The sequence below is a fragment of the Rhinolophus ferrumequinum genome, chromosome 20, assembly GCF_004115265.2.
Source record: "Rhinolophus ferrumequinum isolate MPI-CBG mRhiFer1 chromosome 20, mRhiFer1_v1.p, whole genome shotgun sequence".
NCBI lineage: Eukaryota > Metazoa > Chordata > Mammalia > Chiroptera > Rhinolophidae > Rhinolophus > Rhinolophus ferrumequinum.
This window is the reverse complement of record NC_046303.1, coordinates 7,528,021-7,543,688: the sequence shown is the minus strand read 5'-3', so window position 1 is coordinate 7,543,688 and position 15,668 is coordinate 7,528,021. Positions and strand designations below refer to the sequence as shown.

Genomic DNA, 15,668 nt, shown 5'->3' with positions numbered 1-15,668 from the left:
TCCTACACAGTTCCAATGCACCCGAAATCCAGGTGGTAGCTGAAGGAGGAAGATGAAAGGCAATGACTCAGACGCACCCTACACCAGACTCTCCGTCAGGACAATGGGAATGAATGGGGAGCATTTCTCAAAGCATGTGCTCTGGGCATTTTGATATGATCTAAGCATAAGAGACTGCGTGAGTTTGCAAGTCTTCCCAGGTCGTTTGGAGAAGCCTCGCTCAACACACAGAAGTGAAACCTGAAAGGAGCAGGAGGTGGGGTAGGACGTGAGCTCCATTCACATCCCCTTGGCTAAATCCCTGGGAAACAGATGAGGGCAGGGCCAGGGCCGCCCACGCGCCTGGATGGCTCATGGATGCGTGCCAAGTATGGGGAACTCACACCTGGCCCATCACTCATGACACTGTTTGCTAAAACTTTTTTTAAAAAATAAAGTCAACTAAAAGATCAAATGGAATGTCATAATCAAAATATAGGATATGGGGGTATAAAAATGATGTCACAATACCTCTGCAAAGCACGTTGCACAGCTACATACAATGTTTGACAAGTATTCTTATTAGAAAAGACATGCTAAGATGACCGCTATATAAACAATTACTCATTAGATTGTTAGATCTTTGTGTTTTTTGTTTAAGAAACATTATTGGAGAGGTTCAAAAACTTAGTCACTCTGATCCACTGCAAGTGAAAAACACTCAATGCTTGTGGAAAGCAATTTGGTAATATCAAAAGCCTTAAAAATATATGCCATGGAAATGACAGTTCCACAAATTAATCCTAATATCATTATCATGGACATGCATAAAAAGGCAGCAGAGATGTTAATAATAGACTTAATAATAATTTCAAAACACTGACACACTCAGCAAAAGAGCTTGGTTAAATGAACTGCAGTATATCCAAATGATGAAAAACTCAGTAATGAAAAACAGTACATGTTAACTGACGTGGAAATATTTTCAAAGACAATTCCCTTCAAAGACCAGTTCCCCCAAATAACACCTAAAGCATGATATCCATGTGTACAAATTTAATATCTGTGTGTGTGTTCAAGGAAATAGTATTTGCAATTATAAAATAAGGCCTGGCAATTTATAATTACAAAAGCCCAAATCTCACTTCTGTTGTTTATGATGGAGTTTAAAATGGAAACCCGATTTTACACCTGCAGAATTTGAGCTTATTAGCCCAAGGTCACATAGAAACGTGACGGCGGTAAAGGCCAGAATGAAACAGATTATATTTAGGACAAGCTGTGTTCTGACTTGCAAAATAAAAAAAGAAAATCTAGAAGACAGTGTATTAGCATTCATAGCAAGACGAAACTTTTACGAAAATATATGTTGCATAAATCTCATCGTGGCTAAATTTCAGGAGACTCTCAATTCGATTTTGATATGAAATCAATGTATGTAAGGCATCCAATCACTAAACCCAATAATCAGAGCTATCCCACAGTTGCCCTCACCCACTTCATTCAAATACAACCTTAAGCATCTTGTGACGTAGATTCAATCAAGTCTAGATGCATCCCAGGCTAAGTGCTCTTGGTTACACTTAATCAGAGCAGAATAAACAAACTCAGTATTAGTCACACTTGTGCAAGTTATTCCATTTCATTGCAGCCAGGAGAGATTTTCATGTGATCCTGTTTAAACCAGCTAAACATCTGGAAAATGTGAAAACTATTCTGTAAGGCGCAAGCGGACCACACGCTCTGAGGAGACGTGAGTTATGCGACTGAGGTCAGCCCCGGGATGTTGGAAGAAGAGACTTTACTGGGGATGGCTTACTTACAATGAAGCCAAGTTTCTTATAATCCCGGGTGTACATGGACTTGCGTTTCTCCATGCTGCCACTGCTGGTATTTGGTTCAGACTCCGCATCAAAGGCAATTCTTCGAAGTTCAAATATGATGTCCCTCTGAGCCTGGAGGCGTTAGGGAGAAAGGAAGGAGAGGAGAGCTGCTTTCATTGTGTGGTATGACACACACTCCCTCTTTCCCCAGGGTCTAAATGAATCACTGAATTCAGGCAAAAGAAAAACAGATAAAAGGCATCCAGTGTTCCAACTTAGGGCTCCGCACACCCCTCCTTGGCCTGTCATTCTTCCTGCTGGTCAGCCTGGCTTTACTCCACGAGTATCCTCACGGCCAGGTCATCAGGAACACTTACATGAGTTGTCTGGTGAAGTTCTAAATGGAAGGCTTGTGATGGGAAAAAGCCGAGTCCGGGGACCTGGGGTGCTGCACTGCGGGATACAGGTCTTCAGGTGACCAGGGATCCCTAACTTCACTGAGAAGTGCCTTCACGGAAACAAACCCTTCCAATGGTTACAGTAGTAAATTTTATTTTATGTGTACTTAACCACAATAAGGGAAACAAAAACTGTTTTAAATAAATAAAAGGAAGGGTTTCCAAACGGGGAGGGCTGCCCCCATTAAGACGCATTGCCTTCCTCCACCACAAGTGGTACGATGACAGTCTCATCTCTCTGGGATGATTGCACGTGGCCTTGCCAAGAGTCCGGGGCACGTTAGATGGCCTCTCAAAGCCTCTCCGTCACTCTCAGTCGCATGGCCTCATGCCATGAATGAAGCGCTGCAGCACTTACACACGTCACATGTGCAGTTCACATCTGCGATAGATCAGGCCCTCACGTGCCAATAATGAGTGTTTTCCTTTCCAAAGCTGCAGCGCTGTGTAAGTTGAAAATGTGCTACGGCAGGGCTCCCAGCTGCTTCCCCTCACTCTGTCCTCACACAGGAAAGTTCCCCAAAAGCCATTTGGATGGAGACATAACCTTTCACGCATAAGAGCCAGAGACCTAGAGACAATTATGGCAAATAGCCAACAGACACAAATGCAAGCCCAGAAATCAGGGATGACCTGGGGCCCCCCACCTTTGGCACTAATCACTGGAGAACAGAAATCACTTCCTCAACCTGCAGAATCAGTATCACACAGAGCTACCAAGTGGCCTTAGGGGTCTGGGAACTCGACCATAGCTATTTCCATTGAGAGCCCTGGGGTCAAGAGCCAAGGTCTGTGGCCACGTGATGTCAAGTTTTCTTATCCAGCAAAGTAGATGCATGTGTTTGATGAGTAATGAAATAATCCATTCAGTGCATTCTCTGAGCCTAGATTCATCTAAATTTGCAATCCATTCCCCCAAATTCTGAGATGATAATGAAACAATAATATCATGACCTACAAACGCCTGGTTTCAGAGTAGCCCAAGAAAAAGACACATAATGACACATCTTCTCCTTCATGGACCTGTACTAGGAGCACTCACCTGGTCCTGGGGGTCCATCTTGGTCATCATCCTGTCTTCCAGAAGGTTAAACGTGAGCACCTGGAGCACGTACAGCTGATGTGCCATTTCATTGTTGATGGCCCGCTGAGCTCGGATGACATGCTGAGGAGATGGTTTGCAAATGAAAATTTAAAAAAGAAAAGGGAAGAAAGAAAAACAAATGAGAAACATTCACCCTCATGATTATGCCAAGTAGAACCTCAGAAGTCTGCATGTAGACATGGGGGAGGTAGGTTGGTGGAACTACCTTTCAGAAGAAAGGTGAGAATACAGGTGACTGTGGAGCTTTCCTTTATATCCCAGGGTCCAATAAGTTCCTAGACCTTTAGACCAGAAATCAGGAAAAAGACCTACTGGGTGTAGGGGGGCATAGAAGAGGGGAGGCACTAGACATGCACTGGTGATTGCAGCCATATAAAGGTGTGCCTGAGATTAGAGGATCTGGAAGAGGACTGGGTTTCCACAACAGAAACATCCTTCCCATACAGCAGAGGAATAAACGGCGCAGCTAATTGTAAGCATTTTAGCCACCATGTCACCCTCTAACTGTCTCTGATAGGTGATCCCACTTCTGAGTGGAGGCAAGTTTTAGAAGGAACACACAGACACACACACACTCACATGCATGTGCACATGCAAAGTACTTATCAGGTTTGTGGTTAATTCACTGTGAAAAATATGTGGGAACCACTGCACTACAGTGAGTGAATTCATGTGTATTACTTTACTCGCCTACTCACAATGAATGGAACAGCACAACAAAGGAACAAATATAAAAGGAGAGGCAGGAGACTACATAGGTGGGTGCTTGCCCCGAGCAGAGCTGGGTCTGAAATGGGATTCAACACTTGGGCCTAAGTAAATCCTCTTTGGCCGAGACCACGGTTGTGCCTTAAACACGACACGTGGATGACATGGCGCGACAACCATTGAAATCAGTTATTTTGAATGTGCTACACCCAGCCATGCCTTGCTGTCCAAAAGAACTTTCTCTAGATGCCCCCAGCTGGCATGCGTCTGACTGCACACGCTGGCTACGGGTAGTACCATGCTGAAATAGGTAACTAAAGAAGGAAGGATGGGGAGGAGAACGGGGCTGGAAGGAAGTCATGGAAGAAAAATTACGGAGGTGGAGGGGGTGGGAAGCTGGGCAATATGGGAGGGATGGAATAAAACCCCATGGCCTTTCATCTTCAGAGCAGAATGTTCCTTCACAGTACATGTAGTGTCCAAAGTGCATGGGTGCTAAAGTATGTGGGTATCTATTTTTTCAGCGACTCAAAAGTGTCTGTGCTCTAAGTTCTTGCCAGCGAATGCCAATCTTGAACTTTCAGCCATCAGAGTCTCAGAAAAGAGGTCCCACTGAAGCAAATTGATCTTTGAGACGTGGTGGCTACCATCGTTCCACCCGCCCCATCTCTGGACATTCTCACCCCGACTGCCACATCAGGGCAATGTCCACCAGAGGACTTGACCTTAACTCAACATTTCTAATCTTTTATTCCCCCCTTTCCTCCCCTTTCACAAACACTTTCACTGAATTACGCTTTAATATTGCAACTTCCACTTTTATTGAGAGCCAGTATAAAAAATAAACATACTATGAACCTTTCTTTGAGTTCTACTAAACTATTCTTGGACCTAGAATCTATTAGAATGCTCTAGCAACACCCAATTCAGATTCCAGTTCCAGGGGGGGAAAATATGTCATCCCTGAAGGACCAGGGTACCTCTTTAGTCAAACAATGAAAATCACACTCATATGTTTCTCTTTATCCTTGACAGCCATAAAGTTTAAAATCAAACTTGATGACAAATTGTAGTTATTACTATAGGCTTTGGGTTCTAGAATATTTATTTTGTTTGTCCTCACAAGGTTTGTAACTTTTAATGGCCTCATAGGGTTGGAATGTGTGTGTGTGTGTGTGTGTGTGTGTGTGAGAGAGAGAGAGAGAGAGAGAGAGAGAGAGAGAGAGAGAGAGAGAGACTGTGTGTGTAACTATACGCTCACAGAGCTATTTGGAATTAACATGTGCCTCTTTCAGCCTTTGCTTAAAAGTCAAGTAGCAGGTAAGGCCTCAGAAAATCTTGCTATTTGATTTATTTCTAAACATTGACAACATAACACATAAGGCTTCTTTTGCATTGAGGTTTCTAGTCGTGTTTGCACTGCAGTTAATGAGTACGTTCTGTGGAAGGCTTTTCTGCCTTTCTCTTGCAGAGGGGCCCAGGAAAATGAGGGTCAGAATTTCAAGACTTCTCTCAGGGTCTGACATATTTCCAGCTAGCTCCCTCATTAAAAAAAGCAGAAGCTCACACTCGTAGACATTTTAAGTCATGGAGTCCCTGATTCCCTTACACGCAAAGCTAACGCGATGGTGAGTATAATACACGTGCCCCACTGAGATGTTTCCAACTCTTCCTGCCAGAATGTCTTTCTCTCTAGAGCAGGTCCAAAGACTCCCCCCCCCCCCGCCATCACAGGAGGCCATTCCTGTGGGAAGCCTTGTTTATTCCAATTCCACAAGCACATTGTTTCCTCCTTTCTAGTTCCTACTGCTTCACCCCAGAAGCAAGTCACAGAATAAGCCACGAGCTAAAGCCAAAAGAGGAGATAAATAAATGCACCAGACCATTCCTCCCCCACAAAGCGGACACAGCACGTAGGTACTCACTGTTAAAATGATGGAACGCAGTTGCTTCTGAGCCAAAATATTCGCCATCTCCTGTTGAAGACAAACACACCCACACAAAAGATTATGTTAGAAATATACATTTCACCGTGGTCCAAAATGACTTTATCCTGGGCTATGCTTCACGACTGGATAGCAGCAGTATTTCTTATGAAAGAATGGACTCAAATAGGTAGTGGTATTCGAATTACTTTTTGAATGTTCTGCTTAGATAACAAAGCCATGTCCAAAAGCACAGAAAGGAAATCTGGTATCTGCAAACATTTTCCCCTTTTTTGGGGGGGTGGGGTTGGGGAGGGGCGTTTCTTCTTTGTGGGAAACGGTGAATGCTGAATAAAAATCACGAACACTCCAAATGAAAACAGTAGTCCTCTACTGGAAACGCTCATCGGCTTTCACTAGAATACGCATGTGCAGAGAGAGCTTTGACAAGGCCACGTATGCCTGCACCATGAGTCAACATTAGAGAAACATCACTTTATTTTTTAAAATCTAAGTCTTCTGAATTTCACCTCAATCTGGGCAAAACCAAAGAGCACACAGTACCTCCCCCGGGACTTGGAAGTAGTCTGTGCACGTGAGCTGAGTGGAGGAGGTTTTAGCACGGGACACAGATCTGGCCAAATGCTCCAGCCCCAGCACCCACACAGCACTGCCAGCCTCAGTTCTGTAAGCTGTGCTTGGTGCTCTGGCCTGCCTGACCGGCAGAGAGGATTCGGGCATGATTTTATTAAATAAAATGATTCACAGAGTCCCCTTCCTAAATATTAACATATAGACACCAAGGGAAAATTCAATAGTGGAATATGGTTCTGTTGCGAACATTCAAAAACAAAAATACTGCTCATATTCAGGAAGACACCTGAATGTGTTTTGTAGGTGGCGGGGGTGGTCTCTTTAGTGCTGCTACTCGTACTGGGTAGAGAAGAAACTAAACTACGATTCCAAAACACAGCCACGAATTCAGTCAAGGTTAAAATCAACTTGCAGAAAGCAAGGAGAACCCCGAACACAGGGAGGCAGGAGGAGGCAGGGCACAGGCAGGGCTTGTAGGAGCAGAATGGAAGTGCGGGACTAGCTTTGTGCTGACAAAGGGAACGTGGAGACTTACAGTCAGAGGACAATCAAGGATGTCAACATTGCTCTCTACACCAACCTAACGGCGCCATCGCCACCACAGAAAGGAAAGCAAGCAGGAGAGAAGAAGGGATGGAAATTCAGAATACTCTGTTAGAGGTGACAGCTTTGTTTAGCACCCCTGCTGACCCACTGCATTGAAGAGAAAAGTACATCAGTACTGTAAGGTGTTTCGAGAAGACCGGGTGGAATTCGAGTCAAAATGTAATGATGTCCTCTTCCACCCTCTTGAACACAGGAGAACAAGGATACATTCAGAACCAAGTTCACGGCCTTGCAGAAGGAACCTACCCTTCCACCACGCATAGAAGGCAGTGCTTTCTTCCTGATCAAAATAGAAAGGCCTGTTTTTTTCTCAGATCAAATGAAAAACAAAAGGTCCAAAGGATTCTATAGTTCTTTTAATGTATTTTATTTTATAAAAAATGAAAGTACTGCCTAATTGCCACACAAACAACAAAAGAAAAAAAGAAATAGTCTCTGCTTGTTTCAGCCCAATTGATTTATACAATTTTAAAATAAATTAAAAGGAGCAACCTATTTCCAACATGTACAGCAATTACTGTGATTATCTGTTTGCATAATTTCTCTTCTGCATAAGGCTCTCGTCACCTCACAGGCTCAGAGACTGTCCTTTTCATCTTTGTACTCCAGGCCCAAAGCACACTGTCTGGCACAGAGTAGAAGATAGGTGTTTCATAAAAGAATAAATGAATATTTTCCACTACCCTCCTTAAAGAACAAGAGTTTGGTCAGAGAGAAAATAGAAAAGTACCTGTTCTCATCATGGATTTTCCCCCACAATATTACGGATTTATTTGAGTAAACATTTCTATGGAAAATATTTTATACCATTAAGAATGTTGACATGGAAAGGTGTCCACAAAATCTTTAGTTTTAAAAGCAGTCTAAAAGTTTTCTAATGTGTTAGAAAAACAACGCATGTGGTCTGATGACATCTGGTGAAGAAATGATGAAGTACGAGAGTCTTTCATAGAACAAAGCAGGACGTAGGATTCTGAGAGTCAAAGCTGTGAGTAGGTGTGGTTTTCTCTCCGGGAATGCAACTATAGGAGTTTTTAAAACTTCTTCCTTTGGAATCTTTTTTTTCTTTTCCCCTGATTTTTATGCCAAATCTTTTAACCAAAAAGTTTTTTTTTTTTTAAATGCTTATCGAAACCATCAATATTTGTAGAGAAATTTGGAAGGGATCTCACGAACATTTTTGCCATGAAAATAGTAAAATTAATAAAGGCAAGTAGCTGTAAGAAAAAGGATCCTTGCCACTATCTTCATTTCAAAGACTAAATTAGTCATGTAATATTCTAGATTTTCCCACTGGATGATACATTCTGTCTTTCTTAGTTCAATTGTTTTCTTACATGGTTTAATGTCATTAGACCCTTTGTGATGTATTATTATTATAACACTATATGGCCAAACTGTGTCACGTCAGTCCCATATTGCCTAACACGTATATTTGATTCGCAGAAGCCACACCCAATGTTATATTGGTAAGACATTACATGTTACTTTGTCATTGTCCTGGAGTCAGTATACACTGGCATCTGATTCCCCATTTCTCCACGGTCATACAATTCCCATTCGGCAGGTTAACAACAGTTCGTGATATAACAGGGAGGTGCAAAGTACACTCATGGCCCTCAAGTCTAGATCCAGAGATCCGAGTGAAATCACAGCACCTGGGGTGGGCATGAGCTTTCATTTCCTCTAATCCAACCTCCTCCTCTACAGGGAAAGGAATGTCCGGAGAGGTCAGACCAGAACAGACTTCCTGACCCTCACTCTGCACCTATCTACCAGGTACTCTGACCAGGCACCCTTGGTCTCGCCAGCAGGATGACCAAGCCTCTCCAATCACCTCATCAGGCACATGCATGTGAGAGCTGCCAGCAATTTGCCGAGCTGCTAGGAGTTATCATGAGCTCAGTATTTAGGTGGAAATATACAGGAGCATCCCCACGGATGAGCCCACCTAAGATGGGCAGAGCCACCCTTAAAAATCCAGCCTAGAGCACGGGCAGGCTCTCCTGGCTCCAGCCGGCACCAAAACAAAGGCACCGGAAACTCTAAAGTCACTCCACACGGTGCACAAATTGTAGCCCCGAGGAATGAGCAAATGATCCTAAACGGAAAGCAAACCAGAAACCCTCACATTTAGTCATTGAGGTTTAAAATCCTTGACAACAGAAAAATAAAATAAAACATAAATAAAATTCTTGACATGGTGTTCAGCAGCAGGCTAGTTTTCTAAGTTCTCCTAAGACAAGGCATTGGTAACTGTCTTAGAGCACCTGGGCACACTTCCTGATGGTTGAAAGATCTCGCCTTTCCACCCAATTCTGAAATGATGTGAATCGTGACCAAGGTAACATAGCATATGGTATGTTGATGGGAAAAAAAGACATGAATGGATTTTGAGGTGGGAGCTAAATTCCAAGACATAAATTCTACTTCTTCTAGCTATATACGGGGTAGTGGATTTGGGGAGGGGAAGAGGTTATCACTTTATGAGGGGTATAAATGTCGAACTATTATGTTGCTTTGTACACCTGAACCAAACAAAAAAACCAACCAACAAACAAAAAAGAACAAAAGAACAAAGGCGAGTCTCCCAGGACAGGTTTCACACGGGTGCATCCAAGGGGCTCATCCCTCGTTTCCACAAGAGGAAATGAACTGCTCGGCCCTGCGGCACATGCACACAGCGACAACACAAATATCTTGAGTCAAATAGCTCCTCTGTGGTAGGGACAGTTTTTTCAGCCGGTGGCAGAAATCCGCGTCCTCCCACTCCTGTCCTCTCACCTACCTTTCCATCTCTCACTTTCCAGGGCAAAGCTGACACCTCTCAGGGTCTCAGCTCCTGATCAGAAAAGTGGGGACAACACCTTGTTGCCCCAGTGAGCAATGAAATGACAGGAGGTCACAGGGGCTTCTAACTCCATTTCCACACCCCAGCCGCAGTGCTTTCATCGCTTTATGTTTTGGACATTTACAGTGGTTTCATTTGAGGAAAGGGCTCTCTCTTGCGGGAACATTCCAGCATTCATTCTTCCTCAGACAAGGACTTGCCCGTCTCACCTAGTTCCCACTAGATGTGTGAATGATCCCAGGCTGGCCAGCCAAGCCAAAGAGCAGCAGGGAGGCCCAAGGGTCCCCAAGATGGGCAGGAGAGGGTTCCCTCTGCACCAAAAGTTGCCAGGCCTGGGAACAGTTTTAAAACCACAGAAATGCAACTTACCTGCCTCCTCTCATCAGGGGCCTTCAGGAAAAGTGCATTAATCACTGCGATGGTATAGGTTTGAATTTCTTGATCTGTCCTATAATGACACGGAAAAACACAGTCAGAAGACGCTACCCCTGAGTCAGACCGCAATGAGGCTCACGATCATCTCCCTAAAACGTGAGAACAGCAGGACCTGGAAAATGCAGTCAGCACTGAAGATGTATTTCACCCATCACGAGGCTGGAAACACAGTGGCGGGGTGTGGGGGAATTACTACTGCTAGCCAGACAATACAGCTCAGCACAGATTACCCAGGGGTACCCATGGCCAGCTGGCTCTTTCCTCATCTTCTCTATTAGGAAGAAAAGCATGGACTCAGTGAATGGACGCATGTGTGCCTGTGCATGCGTACGTGCATGCGTGTGTGTAATTTTCTGTCTGAAGCATGAAGACTGTCTGGGGGAGACGGGTGTGTTCACAGTCCTGGGCTTATTGGAAAGGAAACCGCTTTGTATCCATGGCAGTGATACTGCATATTCTAAAAATCTATTTCCAAATAGAAACGTTTTAATAACAGGAAGGTCAGAGTTTTTAAGTTTACGCATTTGCTTTTCACCAGAATGAAATCAGAAATTCCAAATGAAGCAAAGATCTAATGTAACCCACATGGTAAGCAGTCAAGTAGGATCCAAAGCATAAGCAAGGGGCAGCTAAGAGCTCCATTTACAGGTAATTTAGGGAGAGGCGGGGCTGGGAATATGGTCTCTGGCAGTCAAAGTCCAGTGCAGCACTGAGCGTTCATGGTCAAGTTCATGGAATGTCCCTAAGACGTAGGTTCCTCATAACACTGGGTAAGAATCCACTTATTTCAAGAGGTTGCTTTGAGGATAAAGCGAAGTGGTGTGTACAAGATCCTCAGCACAGAGTTTGGCAAATAGGAAACTGTCCACTTGGGTGAAGTACATTGAACGCACAAGTCTGCCATTGAGATGCAGACAAAACATACAGACTGTAAAGATAACACATTTCACATTCAGGGAAGTGAGAAACTGGTATTTCTAGAGATGGTTCACACAAAACCATCATTCTGGAGCATGTGCTAATTTTCCCCGAGGCCACAGTCTAAGCAAGTGTGACTTAACGTTTTACTTTCTGATCACCATCCCCCCTCCAAATGAAGGAAACATCGAATGCACTTTGGTAGTTTAATTATAAACACAACAGTTAACATTTGGGTATATTGAGAATTTCTGAATATTCCCTCCACCTCTACCCTGCACCCCCAACCCAAACGGGCAATCAGGTTTCCTCTTGAGAATTTACAAATGTAACCAGAGAGCCCAGGGGTGGCGGTTACTGGGAACCCAGTCACATTAGTGCCAGCTGACCCCCTGGAGAAAAGGCCTGTGGTGAGGCCATAGTTTCTGTCCTTCCCAAGGCTCAGCTACTTAAGTCATTCTTGTGCCCCAGCGTCCCTTTCAGTCAACGTCCTGTTCTGGGTAAGCTAGCTCAGGATGTCTGTGGCACCTACAGTGCTGCAATTTATAAAGCAGCATTGTACAGTGGGGCCCTTCTTAGTCCGCTATCATAAGAGACACCCTTACCAGTGACCTACGGTAGAGAGAAGGGGAAAGGCCCCAAAGCCTGCAAGCTGCTAGGGCCCAGTCTGGTAGCTCAAACTCTGGGAAAAAAACACATATATTATAAAATACAAAAAAAAAAAAAAGGTTCTTGTAATCACCTTGAGCCTAAAAAAAAGAAGACTGCCTTTAAAAATTCTTAACTGACTGAAAATACTCATTACGCCACTGAAAACACTATTTTAAAGGACCAAAGAAAGACTCTGTTGAGAATGTAAGAGAAAAAACAATCCTATTATGTCTTGGTAAAAGTAAAACTCTAGGGAGAGCTACCAACACGGATCGAAATCGAGTACCTACCAAGGGTCAGGGATTGGGGACAGCACAGCACCGAGAGTGGGCATGGAGGGACAAGCGACTGTGCCATTTCAGCATCATGGAGGATGAGGGTGGTGCATGGTTTGACTGAAGGCCAAATCAAGGGTCTTTTTCTGTGCATTTAATCACAGAGTTACGGTGGCTGAAGCAGCTCCCCTCCTCACAGGGGTGGCGTCTGCATGCTTACTTACCCTTGCAGATGTGGGATCAGTTGGCCAATGGTGATCTCCTGCGCCACCTTCTGGTAGAGGTCATGGCTATTGAGCACCATGGACTCCAAAATGGCCAAGGACCGCTGCAGGATGGAGGTGTCTATGGCTGACTTGTTCACAAAACTTGCTATCTGAAAATACAAGCAGGACACAAATGACTACTCATGGTCAGCAGAGAAGAAACGGAGAGAAGGGAGCAAGTCGAGTGAATCCTTTAAGAAATAGCAGACCCCGGGGATAAAAGAAGAGCAAGGAACACATCTAGTCAGCAATGATTGTTCATGACATTTATTACAAAGCACTGTTTCTATAATTCAATAATAAGCAATTGTAAAAAGGAGACAGCTTCACAGACTTATTCTGTCTGGTTTTTCTGGGATTATTCTGAGTTTCAGCTTTCAAGAGCAGATGAATTCAATACATACAGTCGTCCCTCCATATCTTTGGGGGATTGGTTCCAGGACCCTCTCAGATACCCAAATCCATGGATGCTTATGTCCTTTATGTAAAATGGAGTAGTATGTGCACATAACCTATATTTCATATAGGCTGTAGCAGGGTACGCCTACACATCCCTTCATTCAAGTGGTTTCAGCTGAGTGCTTGGCACCCGACAAATTCAAGTTTTGCCTTTTGGAACTTTCTGGGAACGTTGTTTTTTTTTGTTTGTTTTTTTTTTTTTTTAATTTTTTCCCCCAAATATTTTTGATCTGTGGTTGGTTGAATCCATGGATGTGAAACCTGCGGACGCAGAAGGCCAACTTTTCTTTGATTCAGTCATTTCAACACATACTACTCCTCTCCGTTCCCAGGCTACTCCTTTACTTTTATGTTCTTATTATGATCCTGTTACATTCTTAAGGGACTCACACAAATCACACTTGTCAACACAATTCAACTGGCAACTTCTCAGTCACTGGCTACTCTCCTTGTTATTCCTCCATGGAGCCCTCCTTCCCCCATTCTTTCGTTTTATATCGTTATAATAAATGCTCCTCATTTCTCTAAAATTCAGCAAACAAGAACACATTTAAATTAGCAGTGTGAAAAGTTAAAATAATAGTTTAAATTCCAAAATGTATTCCCTAAGGAATTAATCACTAAGGCCCCAAACAAAATAAATCACAATGCAACAGAGAAGCAACACCAGGGTTAGAATAACGGATCACAGCAACGCAAACACATGGGTACCATAAAGGTTTTATTTTACAGGCCTCATTAAAAGTTATTACTATCTGTTGACAACTCAAACTAAAAAGCTGTTATTATATCAACTTAATGACTGCTTTCTTAAAAGCTAAATAATTTGGTTCCATGACAAATTGACACTTACTGCTTCCCTCTGTCGACACTAATTTCTCCCTTCCTGCTGGCCCTTCTCATCCTTCTCCATCCTGTACAAGGAAAACCGCAAAGGCATTCATGGCAACTTGCTATTCCCATCTCAACCGCTTCTAGTCCAATGACTTCCTGGTGAAAATAGGGGTGGGGTACAGATACTAACACCTCATCTGGATCTCAGAGAGTAGGAACTAAATAACAGGAAGTATAGTGACATTATGATATTCTATTCCAAAAAGCTATTGCCTTGTAATAGAACTACTCTATTTCTATTGCTTTGAAATAGAAAGAGTATGAGAAAATTTAAGATTCTCAAAAGAATTCCACTGGCTCATCACCCAATTGGCTTTAGTCTATTTCACGGCTAATAAACCTCTCCAGCACGTTTACTGTCCCTGGAAAGCTCTTGCCTCCCTCCACACAGTCTGCTCCACTCTCTCAAATCTACCAACGGAAGGCCACCTGGCTTTCTCTCGGGCCATCTTTCTCTGACAAAAACCCAATTCCTCTCCTACTGTGCTCACGGTTTAACACGTAACTTAGACCTCTTCTAAATAGAATATAAGGGCTTTGACCTCCCCGCCAACACCACCCCAACCATTTCTCATTCTCGCAACACACTGGTCAGCACTTACCAGAAAAATGAAGGTATCACAAAGAAGTTCGTTGGCCACACTCCCAATTTTCTCTGCACTAATTCTCTCCTCCTTCCACGCTCCTTTACTTGTCTCCATTTAATAAATGTGGATGCATTTTTAAGACTCCATAGAGACTCTTCCACCTGACAACCTACTGTCAAACTCCCTCCCACACCCACCAACCTTCATCCCCGTTTTTCATTCATTCAAGTAATTCACATTCACTGTGTGCTGTAAAACAGGCCTGCACTGTCCTAAGATCTGAAAATAGAGAGATGAGCAAAACCCACATGATTTTTAACTTCAAGGACCTCATAGTCTAGCGGAGGCAGATGGATAAAGAAACATTTACTATGAAGTATGTTAAGTGCTTGTTCTTGGCGACTAAAAGAATACCTCCATTTAGATATTCCAACAAAGCCTAAAATTAAGTGGGGTGAAAACCAATCTTACTGTCTTCTTAATGCTCCCATCTCAATTATCACCTTTTTCCAAGTTTGCCATCCCATTAATGGTTAACAATCTCTCTCCCTATTTTCTATCCCTGAGAACGCATTTGTAATGTCTCCTCTTTGATACATGTTCAGGTCTACGATACATGCACAACACTGGCCTGTGGTTGAGTTCATTCCTGGGTTTTCTCTACATTATTCAGCTTTCTCTACATTCAAGATTTCCCTTTATCCTCTAGTTCCATAAATATCCTTTTGACAGTATTTCCTTTATGGAAGTATTCAATCAGAGCTCCGGATTTTTAAAATACAAAGTACACCTTCTTATAGTGGGTTGTAAACTCTACCAATTATTAACTCTCACTGGCTTCCAGTGGGCTTGCTTAATGGCAGGACACTAGTGGGTGGTCTGTGACTCGATTCAGGCATATTTACATCCCACACACATATTTCATATTCCAGTTACCATTTCTGGAAGTAATTGAAACTAACCCCTTATCTTCATCAAGCTTCTTAAAAATTCATCTTTTCTTTTACGTCACCTCTTTCTTAACATATAAAACCCATCATTTCAATAACCCTACTGCAGGTTACAAAACGAGCGTTTTATGCATCGCATTTAGTTGGGTACTGCCTGCTCTTAAGAGCAGAAGAATCACAACTC

At 43.2% G+C, this 15,668-nt stretch overlaps 1 protein-coding gene across 6 annotated transcripts in view; it reads right to left on the bottom strand.

Annotated features, from left to right (window-relative positions):
• Positions 1-15,668, bottom strand: part of ELMO1 (engulfment and cell motility 1) — a 479,853-nt gene that overhangs the window by 289,206 nt on the left and 174,979 nt on the right. For 4 of the 6 annotated variants that reach the window (XM_033088366.1, XM_033088365.1, XM_033088367.1 and 1 more), the window contains exons 9-14: positions 12,553-12,704; positions 10,419-10,497; positions 7,128-7,172; positions 5,999-6,049; positions 3,303-3,425; positions 1,803-1,934 (exon numbers count right to left, since the gene is read on the bottom strand). In XM_033088366.1, coding sequence (XP_032944257.1) covers positions 1,803-1,934; positions 3,303-3,425; positions 5,999-6,049; positions 7,128-7,172; positions 10,419-10,497; positions 12,553-12,704 — 582 coding nt within the window. The remainder of the gene's footprint in view (positions 1-1,802; positions 1,935-3,302; positions 3,426-5,998; positions 6,050-7,127; positions 7,173-10,418; positions 10,498-12,552; positions 12,705-15,668) is intronic. The other 2 variants (XM_033088370.1, XM_033088369.1) reach the window with 1 other exon arrangement.